This window comes from Mastomys coucha, chromosome X (genome assembly GCF_008632895.1).
Source record: "Mastomys coucha isolate ucsf_1 chromosome X, UCSF_Mcou_1, whole genome shotgun sequence".
NCBI classification, from domain to species: Eukaryota; Metazoa; Chordata; class Mammalia; order Rodentia; family Muridae; genus Mastomys; species Mastomys coucha.
Genome location: NC_045030.1, coordinates 139990367 through 140006532, shown reverse-complemented (window position 1 = coordinate 140006532; position 16166 = coordinate 139990367). Strand labels below are relative to the sequence as shown.

The following is a 16166-nucleotide window of genomic DNA, read 5'->3' as shown; positions in this document are numbered from 1 at the left end:
AGAAGGAGGAGGAGGAGGAGGAGGAGGAGGAGGAGGAGGAGAAGAAGAAATCTTAATAATGATCAGGAATTTACTGCAATATAGCATGAAATGCAGCATTGGCATGAATAAGGAGACTAGTCAATAAATAACATCATGCCAGTCTAAAATATATCTAACACCTTGGAACTGAAAACAATTCAATTAAGACTCTTGGTGATGACTTATAAAACTAGAAAGTTAATAAAACAGGGTTGATTCCTATTATCTCTTCAACAAAAGAATGGAAAATTTAAAACCATCAAGTAAAATGTCTGAATGAAAAATAAGATGCATAAACTTGAAAGGAATGTTTGAGAAGAGAAAAGAAAGGAACCTGAACTTATGGACAGGACTATGAGAGATTTTGAATAACAAAAAAGAAAAATAGATAAGAGAATTTAAGAGACTTTTTAAATATCTGTGAGGCAATAGCAAGCAATTTATCAGGCACATGAATATTTTAGAACAAGAGGAGTAGGAAGGTGCATGAATATTCCAGAGAAAATAATGGCAACATTTGGCTAAATTTGATGAGAAAGTATGCATCTCTAGATATTTGTACCTCAGCAAATATTTAACAGGTCAAATTCAAAAGAACCAGCTTAATCCACAGGGAATGATTTAAGAATACGAATTTTAAAAGCTAAGAAGTGACAAGTGGAAAAATTGACAAATCTAATGAAAAGCCATGAAGATGGAAGATAATATTATAATAATAAGACAATAAACATTTCTCCAGAGGACTAAAGAAAAACTCAGAGAGTGAACCTGTACCTGGCAAACCAGAATTTTATCTAAATGGGCATACTTTTCATAAATAAAAGTAAAAGTTAAGACTTTTTTTTTTCAGACTAACTGAAGTTGATGTCGTTCACAACAGACCATCCTTAAAGAAAATGGACCCACCTATACCACTACTGGGCATATACCCAGAAGATGCTCCAACATTTATAAGGACACATGCTCACTATGTTCATAGCAGCCTTATTTATAATAGCCAGAAACCGGAAACAACCCAGATGCCCCTCAACAGAGGGATGGATACAGAAAATGTGGTACATCTACACAATGGAATACTACTCAGATATTAAAAACAATGACTTTATGAAATTCTTAAGGAAATGGATGGATCTGGATAATATCATCCTGAGTGAGGTAACCCAATCACAAAAGAACACACATGGTATGCACTCTCTGATAAGTGGATATTAGCCCAGAAGCTCGAAATACCCAAGATTCAATTCACAGTCCTTATGAAATCTAAGAAGAAGGAAGTCCAAGATGGAGATACTTCAGTGCTTTTTAGAAGGGTGAACAAAATACTCACAGGAGGAAATATGGAGACAAAGTGTGGAGCAGAGACTGAAGGAAAGGCCATCCAGAGACTATCCCACCTGGGGATCCATCTCATATGCACCTGTGAAACCCTGACATTATTGTGGATGCCAACAAGTGCTTGCTGACAGGAGCCTGATATAGCTATCTCCTGAGAGGCTCTGCCAGAGCCTGACAAATACAGAGGAGGAAGCTCACAGCCAGCCATCGGACTGAGATTGGGGATCCCCAATGGGGGTGATGGAGAAGGGACTGAAGGAGCTGAGGGGGGTTGTATCCCCATGGAGGGAGCAACAATGTCAACAGGCCAGATTCCTCAAAGCTCCCTGGGACTGGACCACCAACCAAAGGATACACATGAGCAACCCATGACACTGGCCACATATGTGGCAGAGGATGGTCTTGTTGGACATCAGTGGGAGGAGAGGCCCCTGGACCTGAAGGTGTTCAATGCCCCAGTGTAGGGGAATGCCAGGGCAGGAGGATGGGAACAGGTGGGTGGGGGAGCACCCTCATAGAGCCAGGGGAGGGGGGATGGGATAGGGTGTTTACAAAGGGAAAACCTGGAAAGGGGAAAGCATTTGAAATGTAAATAAAGAAAATATTCAGGAAATAAAAGATTTAATAGAAATTTGAAATCAATAGTAAGAAAAGGCATATCACATGCAGAGAAGAAAAATATGAATGTGTTCTCACATCATCAGAAAACATGAAGTCACCACAATACTAGATCCAAAAACTGGAAAAAAAATAATAGTTGATCAACAACTCTATATCCTGTGAAACTTTTTTTTTCCGAATTGAAGATGAGATGAAACATTTTTATAACATACAAAGAGAAATATTTATAGAATTCAGTGTGAAAAATGCTTAAGTCTTTGAGGATAAAAGGAAGGATATTGGTAAGAATCTGACAGAACCATAAACCATATCTAAATATAAGAGTAAATGTGATATAGCAGCTAGACTTGGTAGTGCATGTCTAGAATCCCAATATTCAGCAAACAGACTTAGGGCAATCATCACAAATTCAAGGTCAGTCTGTATACATAGTGAGTTTCTGGGTAGGCAGGGCTACACAGGGAGACCCCCAATCTCCTCTTTGTCTTCCTCTCTTAATCTCTCTCTCTCTCTCTCTCTCTCTCTCTCTCTCTCTCTCTCTCTCTCTCTCTCTCTCTCTCTGTATGTTTATGTGTGTGCTTGTCACTATCTATCTGCCACACATCACACCCTTTACATACATAATGGGGATGGTTAAATTTGACTCTACTCTTATAAATTTACTGTATTTCTTATTCTGTGAAGTAACTAACAAGTAATTGGGATCAGTTAAGGAGGCATGATTTATTTTCTATCTTAATAATTTAAATGTAAGGAGGTATATTGAAAAGGCAATATGAGTTCAAAGAAGTTTATTGACCTGGAGGTAGGTAGATTTCTGTGTGTTTGCAGTTCATCTCTCCTACATAGCAAAAAGAAGAAGGAGAAGGAGAAGAAAGAAAAAAAAAAAGAAGAGGAGGGGAAGAAGAGGAAGGGAGCAGGAGAAGGGGGAGGAAAAGGCATATTAATATTAGTAATAATAAGAAGGAGGTGGTTACTGAAAAAAAAAAACAGTTTGGGAGTGAGTGACACCCATGGCTAGGATGTCCAAAAGGTTTTTTTCTTAGTAAAAACAACAGAAAAAGTGGAAAAACTAGAGTAGCACTCTAGGACTGTACAAAGTAATCAAAGACTATTAGCAACAGAGGAAATAGTGGTTCAAGAAAAATACCTTATTATTAGCAAGCATCAAACCTTTCACTGTCTTCTGCTACCCAGATCAATGGCAGCCTTGAATAACAACAGCTGATGGTTCTGATGCAATGGTAGAAAATGGAGCAGATCATTCAAATCCAGGAATTTATATATACAGCTATCTGTCATGCCTGGTGTTGTCCTGGAAGACCAACTGAAATTGCTGTTTTATTGCTGTTGGATTTGCATAGGAGTTTAACCAGTTCTAAAAAGGCTCTCTTCAAGGGACATTTCTGGCAACTGGTTTAACATTGCAATAATTGCCCGAGGCAATGAGTAACACTTGTATGTGGATGTAATAAGCAAAAGAAATTGGGAGAGAAGCTGACGAATAGTTATCACTTAAAGATTTCCAAAGTTCCTTCATAGGTCCCATACTTCAGATCTCTCTAAGCATGCGTTCATTCATAAGGCTGTGCTTTGTAAAGATCCCAGGTGGCCCTAAGTTCCCAGATCTTGCTGACCCAGAGGCACTGTGCAGGCTGACTGTAAAGTCCACAGGAGATTTATACTCTACTTAAGTGCTGAAGAAGTATCCCAACAATAACATGGACCCTGGCAAGGAAGCAGATTTATTGTTTCCAGACAGGAAACTAATCTCCACCTAATTACCAGCTGGTCACTAAACTAATGAGGCAGAGACTTCATTGACAAAGAATATATGCTTTGTGAAATTCCTTCAGAAATGTCCCCAAACTAACAAATATTACAATAAAACATGAAAACAACAAACCCGAGGGAACAGGGAGAATCTAAATTCCAACAAGCCACAGGTAGCAATAAAAAAACCCTAATCCAAAGAAATAAACATGTAGCCAATGCATAATAAATAAAACAGCCAGCAACATTGTTCCCAGGGAGACTATATATTGAACTTATCAAATAAAGACTTTAATTAAGCCATTTTAAAAATATTCAGCTAACTCAATGCAAGAATTAAATATGCTCATAGAGCAGAATATTATTCACATAAATAATATCAAGTAAAGCGTAGTCAACTTAGTTCTCAGAAATACTACTAAAAACTACAACAAACAATGAAGGGTCAGTGAGAGAGTTCTTGTCTAAGTATACCCAGATGTCTTGTAGTCCATCCTAATCACTGAGCAAAATGTTTCTAGAAATAGTCATGGGGCATGAAGCACAAAAAGGAACATTTAATCAAGAAAGTTACTACTGTTTAAAATGACGAATGGGATTCTGAAGTGTCTGAATAGTAGGCATTTTATTCTTCATAACACTTGATTCAATGATACAGGCAGTCTCTCCTTGACAAGACACAACCAGTGCACAAGGCTTTCCCATACCCCTAGTTTGAGCCTGATGTATATGTTTCAAGACGTGGCAGGATACTGGCAATTTTTTTTCTAGCCTGGCAAGAAAACTACTATCTGGTGAATACAGTTGATAGGCAGGGACTTCATTGTTCTGCTCAGGCTCCACTTATACAATGGAAGTTCTATTTTCTGTGTGCTGATGTTGAAAATGCAGAGTCCTAAATTGCTATTTATACATCTTATAGAGCAGTGGTTCCATGAATAGAGATGCAAGCCAAAGAAGAAATGTTTTACCAAGCATTCAGAGACCACAGTGCATTTACCATTAAGAAAACCCTTGTCCTTCCTAACTCTAGATAAAGAATTACGACCCTGAACTTTTATCTTAGAAGAGATTTGATACTAGAGCAAGTAGTTCTTAATCTCTTCTCAGAGAAAGTGACTTATTGTATTATAGTATGGAAAAGTTCAATCCTGAGGGCAATAAAAAACCAATAGACATTCCTAACCAGTAAGAGGAAAACTCTAAAATAGAGCAGCTTAGCCATCATCAAAAGACTCAACACACACACACACACACAAACAAACAAACACAAACACACACAGAGACAGAGAGAGAGGGGGGAGGGAGAGAGAGGAGGGAGGGAGAGAGAGATAGAAAGAGAGAGAGAGAGACAGAGACAGAGATTTCAATGGCTAAAATTTTCTCAAATTTATTAAAATCCAATTAGCTATAAAGTACAAGTTATCCATCCTAAAATCCACAGATCCAAAGAAGCTAACTAACAAGGATGTCCCAAGGTAGTATGCTTGAATCTCAGTGAGAAGGGGAAATAAAATCATAAAATTAAACAAAACCATTCGGGGTAGAAAGATAAATGGAACTGGGTGGCAGAGTGGGTGAGGAGGGAAATGGGGGAATCAAGTGTCAAGGGGATGGAAGCAGAGAACTGGAATAGATGGAGGGGCATCTCTGACACAAGGTAGAAACTTAGGACAAAAGAATCTTCCAGGGATCTATGAGGGAGGGCCCTAGCTAAGATCCCTAGGAACAGGGGATATACAACCTGAAATTTCCAACCTCCTATAATCAGGCAACACTTCTGTACTGGCTGGTTTTGTGTGTCAACTTGACACAGGCTGGAGTTATCACAGAGAAGGGAGTTTCAGTTGGGGAAGTGCCTCCATGAGATCCAGCTGTGGGGCATTTTCTCAATTAGTGAACAAGGGGGTAGGGCCCCTTGTGGGTGGTGCCATCCCTGGTCTGGAAGTCTTGGGTTCTATAAGAGAGCAGGCTGAGCAAGCCAGGGGAAGCAAGCCAGTAAGGAACATCCCTCCATGGCCTCTGCATCAGCTCCTGCTTCCTGACCTGCTTGAGTTCCAGTCCTGACTTCCTTTGTGATAAACAGCAATGTGGAAGTAAGCCAAATAAACCCTTTCCTCCCCAACTTGCTTCTTGGTCATGATGTTGGTGCAGGAATAGAAACCCTGCCTAAGACAACTTCCAATGGAGGGATGGGGAAACTAACCCCACACTGTATGTGTGTTGGGGGGCACAAAATTTTCTACTCACAATATTTCCTGTCTACAAGATATGCAGGAATAAAGAGGGAACAGAAAGTGAGAGAATGGCCAACCAATGACTATCCCACCTTGGGACCCATGCCTTGAGAGAGAGCCCATCCCTGACACTATAATGAAGCTCTGCTATGCTTGCAGACAGGAGCCTAGCATTACTGTCATCTGAGAGGCTTCAGCCAGCAGCTGACTGAAACAGATAAAAAGACCTACAACCAAACATTAGGTGGAGCATGGGGAATCTTATGGGAGGAAGAATTGAAGGAGCCAGAGAGGTCAAGGATACCACAAGAAAATCCACAGAATCAACAAACCTAGGCCCACAGGGCCTCTCAGAGACTGAAGCTCCAATCAGAGAGCACGAATGGCACAGTGGACCTGGGCCCTATAAACATATGTAACATATGTACCTGTGGGTCCACTAACATTTGTAGCAGTGGCTATCTCTGACTCTGTTGCCTGTCCTTGGCTCCCTTTCCCCTAACTGAACCGCCTTGTCTAGCTTCAATTGAAGATGATGCACTAGTCCTGCTGCAACTTGATGTACCAAGGAAGGTTGATATCCATGGGAGCCCTTTCTTCCTCCTCAGAGGAGAGGGGAGCCATGGGAGCAGTAGAGATGGGGGTGGGTGGGTAACTGGGAGCAAAGAAGGGAAGAAGTTGTGATTGAGATGTAAAGTAAATAAATAAAATAATAAAATTATAGGAAATCAATCAACCCTACGTTATATATATATATCCAGAGAACCACTGTTTGTGGTGAACATATAAGACATTGAAATGGTGAACATATAAGACAAGTAGATTTGCTAATAGGAGAAAGATAAAGGGCTTATCTCACAAGTCATCAGATCCCCTAGAACTGGAGTTACAGGCAGTTTTTGAACTATCATTTAAGTACTAGGAACCAAACTCAGGTCCCCTGTAAGAGAATAACCTTGCTTAACCACTGAGCAATCACTCCACCCCCAATAATTTATTCTTGAATAAGTAATATATCAAAACCAAAACATAAAATTAATAGAAATACAACATACTAAAATATATGGCATACAACAAATGTAGTGGAAGAAGGAAGTTTATAACCATTGGTGTCTACACATAAATCAGATTAATTTCATAAATGTTATAGTAATCAAAACAGCACTATAATAGTATAAAATAGTCAGATATATTTATGAGACAATAGAAATTCTGAAAGTAAATATGTTATCTCTACCCAATGTATCTTTAGTAAAGGCAATAAGAGTATTTATTAGTGAAAGAATAAGTTGTTGTGGGAAAATTGGATATCTACTTCTAGAAGAATGAGGTTAGCCCTCTACTGTCATGTATAAAAATCAACTAATGGATTAAAGAGTTAAATACTATACATGAAACTATATAAAAAACCACAAGAGAATGTTTTAGGATATTGAATTGAAGGAGATTTTTGGATGAGATGTTAAAATAGAAATATTCAAATGGATCAAATTTTATTTTAAAAATTTTCACAGTATAGGAAAAAGTCAACAGAGTTAAGAGAAAACTTAGAGAATTCAATAAAATACTTTAAAACTGCACATTTGATAAGAGGTTAATAACTATAATATACAAGGAACTCAAATACCTCAATAGCAACATTAGAAACCAGTACACCCCCAATAACCCAATAAAAACATTTCTGAATGGAAGTCTTATAGAAAGCCAATGAGATATTTCATAACCAATTCTTCATCACAAGGAAAATGCAAAAAAAAAAAAAAAGCCACAATGAGATAGATTTAGGACCATTCTAGAGAAAAGAAAAAAACACTAACAAGATGTGAGTGATGAATGGGTGGAGAGAGGGGGAAATCTTACACCTTACATATAGTTGCTGAGAATATAAATTAGTATAATCATTAGGAAGAACAGTATTCAGTTTCCTCTAGAAATTAAATTAAAATAAAGATATGATATAAAAATTCCATTACTGGGTATATGCCTGAACAAGACTAAATGAGTATATCAGACAAACATTTGTATTTCCACATTCTTTGCAACAATGCTTGTAATAGCCAAGAAATGGAAACAGCACACGCACATGAACTGATGAATGGGTAAAGGGAATTTAATGTATGTACCTGATGGTACACTATCCAACCATATATCAGGATGCAGTATTGTCACTTGCACAATATTTTTTAAGTTCAACATATAAAAGAGATTATGTGTTATTCGACTTCCTGTGCTTGACTTTACTAGAGTGGAAAGTAAAATGGAAAGAATAGGAGGGAATTGTAGGAAAATGTTGACACAGTCATTGAAATGAAACATTAATCAGTGGCTCAATGGTAGATTTGTTATTTCAAAAAGACAGAATTAGAAAATGGCGAGAGAGAGAAATGTAGAAAAAGGCCGACAACCAGAGAGAGATAAATAGAAATATCAACTGAAATAATGCATTCTAAAAAACAAAGGAGTAAATAATGATGAAAAATCAAGAAATTCTCAAATATGTGTGAGATACCATCAAGTCCACCAATGCATGCACAATTGGTGTTCCATAAAGGAAGATGTAAAAAAATAGTCAGAAAAAATATTGGAAGAAGTAATGGCCAATTTTTAAATGAATTTGAACACAAATAAGTTTCTATACATCCAAAAAAAGTACCATAAACTCCAAGTAGAATAAAGTTAAAAAGGGAACATGTATAGAGAGAGCATAATAAAATGGCAAATTACTAAGGCCGGGCAAAAATCTCAAAAGCAGAAGCAGAAGCAGCTTATTACATAAACAGAAATCACAAGAGCATTAAGTAATCCCCCCAACTGACACTTAAATAAAAGTACAGTAGCTTTAAAAATGAAAGTCTCAGCTACGTAGTAGCTAAAGTAATAAAATTGGCTATCAGTCAAAATCACATATTGATGATGGGGACATATTCACCAAATAAAAAAACTATAAAATACATACAGAATAATTAAGATTATTTAAAGAGAAGTAGATAATTCCAAAGATAATATTGAAATTCCACTATATAGCTTTTACTGACAAGTTGAATAAACAAAAACTTAATGAGGAACTACAGGTCTTGATCTATGTTATACTATAGATAGACCTAACAGATATATTAGGTCTAACAAGTGTTCCACACAACAGTAAAATATATATTCTTCTTAAATATACAACAGTTTCCAAATAGGCTAAGTTAAAGGAGGAAACAGTTCTCAGAATAAAAGGATTGAAAGTAGACAAAGTGTAATTTCTGATGAAGATGGAGTAAAAGTAGGATTCAATAATGGACAGGTAATGGGAATTTGCAAAACATGGGAATTAATTAGGAACTAGGCAACTCAGTCTTATAAGGATAGTGAGTCAAAGTAGAAATCAGAAGATATGAAAAGTATGCTGAGATAAAGAAAATGAGAACATCCCATAACAAACTATGAGACTCGAGGAAACCAGTGTTTACAACAAAAAAGGTAACTGTAATATTTATATTTTAAAATTCCTCATTGATAAACTGATTTTCCTAGAAAGTAAGCCAAACCCAAAGAAGAGTCACTGAATCAAATTGCTGTCAAAATGGTGAAATAAAACAACAGGAAATAGAGAAAGATAGCTATTAAAAACAATGAATTTATGAAATTCTTAGGGAAATGGATGGATCTGGAGGATATCATCCTGAGTGAGGTAACACAATCACAAAAGAACACACATGGTATGCACTCTCTGATAAGTGGTTATTAACCCAGAAGTTTGGAATACAGGAAGAACAACCCACAAACCACAAGGAACTCAAGAAGAAGGAAGACCAAAAGGTGGACATTTAATTCCTTCTTAAAAGGGGGAACCAAATACTCAAGGAAGGAGTTGCAGAGATTAACTATGGAGCAGAGACTGAAGGAAGGACAAGCTAGCCTAAATATAGTTCTCTCCTGAGAGGCTCTGACAGTACCTGACTAATACAGATGGAGAGGCTCACAGCCATCCATTGAACTGAGTACAAGGTCCCCAATAAAGGAGTTAGAGAAAGGACCAATGGAGTTGAAGGATTTTCAGCCCCTTAGGATGTACAACAATATGAACTAACTAGTACCCTCAGAGCTTCCAGGGACTCAACCACCAACCAAGGAGTATACATGGTAGGACTGATTGTTCTGGCACCATGTGTATAGCAAAGGATTGCAAAGTCGATCATCAATGGGAGGAGAGGATCTTGGCCCTGTGAAGGTTCTATACCCCAGTGTAGGGGAATGCCACGGCCAATAAGTGGGAGGGGGTGGCAGGAATGGGGAGGGGGAAAGCAACAGGAGGTTGTTTTTGTTGTTTTTTGTTTGTTTGTTTGTTTGTTCCTGGAGGGGAAACTGGGAAAAGAAAAATCATATGACATGTAAATAAAGAAAATATCTAATAAAAAATAAAAATAAAAATAATTAAAAAAAGAAAATAGAGAAAGAAAAATAACAATGGATTGGACAAGGGAAGTAAGGAAAAAAATCCGTGATTAATGGTGTTTTTTGTAGAAATTCAATAAAACTTACAGAATCTAGGCAAACTTAGAAAGAAAAGAGAGATAGCCAGTCTTAGGAAAGGATGATGTAAGATTGTTACATGCTGCTTTGTGCCCAAAACATTAGAAACAGTAGATACAATACAAAGTTATTTCTTTGAAAATGACTATTTACCAAAATAATATGAGAAACAAAATATTCCTATTCATTTGAAGTGATTAAATCAATAATCAAGACAACACACAATCACACGCGCACGCGCACGCACGCACATACAACCAGCAGGTATGGAAAGCCATATGACTATATTATTTAAGTGTTCTAAACAAAGGTGAAATGCTAAAAATCTTCCAAAAACTGAAAAAAATTATGAAGATCATTTCAGATTCACTTTATGAGACATACACATAATCATCACACCAAAAGTGGCTACCAAAGGAAACAAAATGACAAAAGCAAATCTCGCTGGACAATTAGCATTCGAAGGTTAATTAAATCTTAAAAGAATCCAATGATGTAGAAGTACAAAAATCCATTACCAAATCTAATGTACTTGAGAAATTCAAGGTTCATCACAATTCAAAAACATATATAATCTAGTATACTATGAGAATAAAGAAGAAAATATATCCAATAATCACTATACTAGACAGAAGAAAAGAGTTGAGGAAATTCACACTAATTAGGAACTGGCACAGTAAATATAGAAGGAAATGGAACTTGCTGAATCTGATGGAAGATATAAGAGGCCTGAACTACCATACAGCCTTCGTATCGCTCCCCTGTGCTAGAGCCTTATAAATGCCAGGCAAGCTTTTTACCACTGAAGCCACACTCCTATGCACAAACATCACTCAGTATTAAATACTAATCAGAAAAGAAGGGAAATGTCTTCTACTTGCTCTTTCACTGAACACTCCCTTACATGCCCTGTCAGGACAAGAAAGCAAGACTAATAAAGATTTAAGACAAGAAATGGTCAAATGAATCTGTCATCATTTATAAGTGACTTCATGGAGCATATATAGGAAATTGCATTAGCTCTGTTAATAAGGGGTTAGAAATATCAAATCAATTTAGCCAGATTTCTGGATAAAGAATAAATATATAATATATTAGGTGTATTTATTTTTATATGAAATTGCCAGCAAGTAATTGGCAATAAACATTTTAAAACCAATGTTATTGACAAGAGCAGCCAAAGAATTAAATGCCCAGAGATGTGTCTACGAAAGACAGATGAAAGATAAGATGAGAACAGTATGATAGAATTTAAACAACTTAAGTAAATATTAAATATTTGTGTGTACATATGGATATGTGTATGAATTGCAAACCATACTTTTGTTAAGACTTTAGTATATATATACATGATTTATAGATCAATTCAATTATGCTTTTTAAAAAACAAGACATTTTGCATTTAGATTGATAAGTTAATTTAAATCTTTATGAAAATTAAAACATTTTAGAGCACTATTAATAGTTTGGAAGACTATAGCTAACTTATATACTCTACTAAATAGCTTTTTCTAATTCTGGCATTTTTAAACTATTTAGATTATTTATAGTAATATAATTTTAGAAATAATAGGTTTAATTCTGCCATTTACAATCCGATTTTATATTATTAATCTATTGTCCATTTATCTTTAATATATATTTTGAATTTGTTTTATTAATCTACAATATTATTTTTTAAATTTGGTAATTAGCCCTTATACATTGTTTGAATGTACAAGTTATACATTTTCATCTACCCTTGATGTGAAATATCATTTTATCTTAAAAATGTCATACTGGTATCGAACAATTTATATGCTGCTGTATAAATGCAGAGAATGTCAACTGAATTTTTAAGTGCAGTTTTGCATATATAGATTCATGAGAATTCTATGAGAAACTTCATGGCTTGTGATCTAATGGTGTATTGTAGATCTACCATAGCTACAACACAACAATCTTAATAGTGATATAAATTGATTTGATTGACTAATCCAGAGATAAAATGGTACAAGATTAATGAAGAGCTAAGAATCGTTGAGACCTTATTTTCTCCTTTTGAACATTTTAAAGAAACATGAGGTCGAAGAGAAATTATTTCATAAGACACAATATAAGTTCAAGTGGGTGAGAGAGGATTAGAAATGCTCTAACTTCTGTCTAGTTACAGTTCTTGACTTTGTCAGTTAAACACTAACAAAGGCCTCAAGTATGTGAAATATTGTGATTGTTTATCTCTCTTTAAATATTCTGAATCTTTAGAGGAGCAACAGATGTCTTGTTTGTTTAAGAATTCAAAAAGTAATTAAAATTTGTGAGAAATCGTTGTTTTGTTTAATTACAGCACAAATTTATGTTTACTTCATGCCAATTCAAATTGTATTATTATTTTTCCATTGATAACTTAAGTATGGAGAATGTAAAAATTAGTAGGGCAAATATTCTGGAAAGATCTTTCTTTTCATAGATTTCAATATTATATTTTTAAAATTTAGACTTTTCTTATAGTTTTGTATAGAATTTCGTATCTGTGTTGCCAAATCCACTGGTATATTAATGAAAACAATAATTTAGCTATACAACTGGTAAGCTTAGGTACCATATCCATATGCATTAAACTACTTTCATTATTTTTAACCTAAATATCAGATATGTAGGTTAAGAATAATTACTCGACAACCGAACAAACGCAATGTTACCAGTCGACGTCTGTAGGTTGTTCACAGTACATAATCCGAAGGTATTGAGCATAGCCGCTCCCATTCTATGGCCAGGTATATTTACCTATTGATATTGCCCAAACGATGGCAATCTTCATGATGGCCTTAGTCCGCGAATTGAACCGGCTATGCTCAATAGGATTACGTATTGCTACATACCGGTCCAGCGATATGGCGCAGAGGTGCATGATGGACGCAGTTGAAAATAGCACATCTAGTGAAATCCAGACGGGGCACAAATATCTAGGTAAAGGCCAGACATAATCTGAAAGAGAACAAAGAGAAGAGAAAAGAACATGTTATCCAAATTGTACTGACTATACTTTTCCACTTTAGTCTACTTATTATTTCCTCTTCACAACATTTTAAAGGCAGTGAAATTTCAGAATTTTCCCCAGTGATGATAGCATCAGTGCTACATTTTTTTTTTTTACTACAGTATGCTTTGCATAATATAAAAGCATTCACTTGGGCTGGCAAGACGGCTCAGTGGGTAAGAGCACTGACTGCTCTTCCAAAGGTCCTGAGTTCAAGTACAAGCAACCACATGGTGGCTCACAACCACCCATAATGAGATCTGACGCCCTCTTCTGGCACATCTGAAGACAGCTACAGTGTACTTATGTATAATAATAAATAAATCTTTCAAAAAAATAAAAAAACAAATGAAAGCAATCACTTTAATGAGTACTATTCCAAGGCATGTGGCAGTTTCACAGCATTATATAAACATGACTTCCTTCTAGGTTTGGAACATTTCATTACTCCAGAAGAATAACACAATCCACTAAGCAATCAGCAGCCCATTCATTACTCCCCATTACCCACGCTGTCAATCTCTCTCCTGTTCATTGTCATTACAGATTAATATACTTTAGACATTTCCTATAACTGGAGTTATTTTTCATAGTGGGGCTGTTGATAAGTATGATAAGAGGCTCACCCATGTTCATCTACCTATTAATATGCTGCTCCTTTTACTAGCCAATGAGGTAGTCTCACGAGATTTTTAATTTCCTTCAGAGATTATTTGTTATTCTATGGAGCACTGAAGATAATTTAAGTTTATTGACCCTGTGGTCTGAAATTTACCAAGCTCATTTATCATGTCTAATTTTTGGGGTGAAGATTCCTCATGGTTTTCCATACATATGATCACAAATATTTTTGTCTTTTTTTCCAGTGTTCCCTCTATGTTTCAGATTCGTTCCTCATCTCAATTATGTAACTTGTCATAGGGTATCATTTCCTAAACTTTTAAATATTTTATTTTTATTTATGCTCAAGTGCACACATGTGTGCTGCCAAAGACCAAAGAAAACCATTAGATCCTTTCAGACTGTGAGTTACAGGTATTATTTTGTTTTGGTTTGGTTTGGTTTTTGTTTTTTAGTTTTTTTCTTTTTGAGATGCTATTTGTTGTTTTGTGCTAAAAGCTGAAATGGCATTCTCTGAGAGAGTGTCAAGTACTCTTAAACCCTGAGCCATTTCTTTACCCCCTACTTGTTAATCTCCCAATTCCCTAGAAACATATCCAGTTATTTCATGTTCTTTTCTTAGTTCTTCACACTAAAACTCAAAATTTGAAAGAAATTTTGGATTTCATAAATGGATATTTTATTATTCTGTAGCTATCATTTTGCTAATTGGTGTAATTTTGCTCTTTTTCTCTAGTTCCTTGAGGCATAATGATGATGGGTTATAACTTAACATCATTGCTGGAGAATCACTCTGGTGAGTATTTTATTTCCTTTACTGTACTTTCTAACTCCCAAATACTCTGTTTGTTGCAACATTGTTGTCCACTGTCCCTTGCCTCTTTTAGTTCTTTGTTTACTGTGTCTTTTAGCATTTGAAATAATTTAAGTAGTTGATTTAAATTTTTGATAATTCCATTCTTGGGCTTCCTGTTTGGTCAGCGTCTGGGTTTTGTTTTGCTTTTGTTTTTCCCGTAAATTTGGCCACAAAGTAAATGTTGATTCTTATTTTCATTAATTAATTTATTTGTGTGTTTTTTAATGTAGGTGTGCTGATTTCTGGACTACAAAAAAAACAAGGTGAATAAGTATATAAAGTTTAAAATAAAATAAAATCCCCCACCAGCCAAAAATGTAGGTGTGCTCTGCCTGCATGTACATGTAACTGCCAGAAGAGGGCATTAGATTCCATTACAGATGGTTGTGAGCCACCATGTGGTTGCTGGGAATTGAACTCAGGAGCTCTGGAAAAGCAGCCAGTGCTCTTAACCACTGAACCATCTCTCCAATCCTATGATTTTTGTATTCATGTATCTTGGATATATGGGGAGATTTTTAATTTTATGATGAATCATCTCTATAAATCAGATTTCCCTATATTCCTGTAGGTTGACACTACTTGTAATGGTGGGTTTTGTTTGTTTGTTTTGTTGTGTTTTGCCTATTTAGAAAATATTAATATTTTTCAAAGCCTGTTTCATTGTCTTGTTTATATACTATACTTAAATTGAATTTACTGATCCAGGAATTTTTCCAATTCCTAAGTTATATACTATAACTTAGGAATTGGAAAAAAAATCTGGTTCTGGTATACAACCCAAGCTTGTCTTAAACTTGTGATTCTCCTGTCTCAACATCCAGAGTTCTAGGAGTTCTAGGTCCTTACCTCCACATCTGGAGCTCACCTAGATTTTCACTAAAATATTCTAAGACTCTCTGTATGCAAGAAAATAAATATTCCCAGAGTAAAAGGAGCCAAGGAGCTGAAGGGTTTGCAGTCCCTTAGGACGAACAACAATATGAACTAACTAGTACCCTCAGAGCTCCCAGGGACTCAACCACCAACCAAAGAGTACACATGGTAGGACTAATAGCTCCAGCAGCATATGTATAGTAGAGGATGGCCTATTAGGACATCAATGGGAGGAGAGGCCCTTGGCCCTGTGAAGGTTCTATGCCCCAGTGTAGGAGAATGCCAGGGC

At 36.0% G+C, this 16166-nt stretch overlaps 1 protein-coding gene across 2 annotated transcripts in view; it reads right to left on the bottom strand.

Moving 5' to 3' along the window:
• The window catches only part of Htr2c (5-hydroxytryptamine receptor 2C), a 213680-nt gene that overhangs the window by 16898 nt on the left and 180616 nt on the right, over positions 1-16166 (bottom strand). For both annotated transcript variants that reach the window (XM_031368968.1, XM_031368969.1), the window contains exon 5: positions 13272-13472. In XM_031368968.1, coding sequence (XP_031224828.1) covers positions 13272-13472 — 201 coding nt within the window. The remainder of the gene's footprint in view (positions 1-13271; positions 13473-16166) is intronic.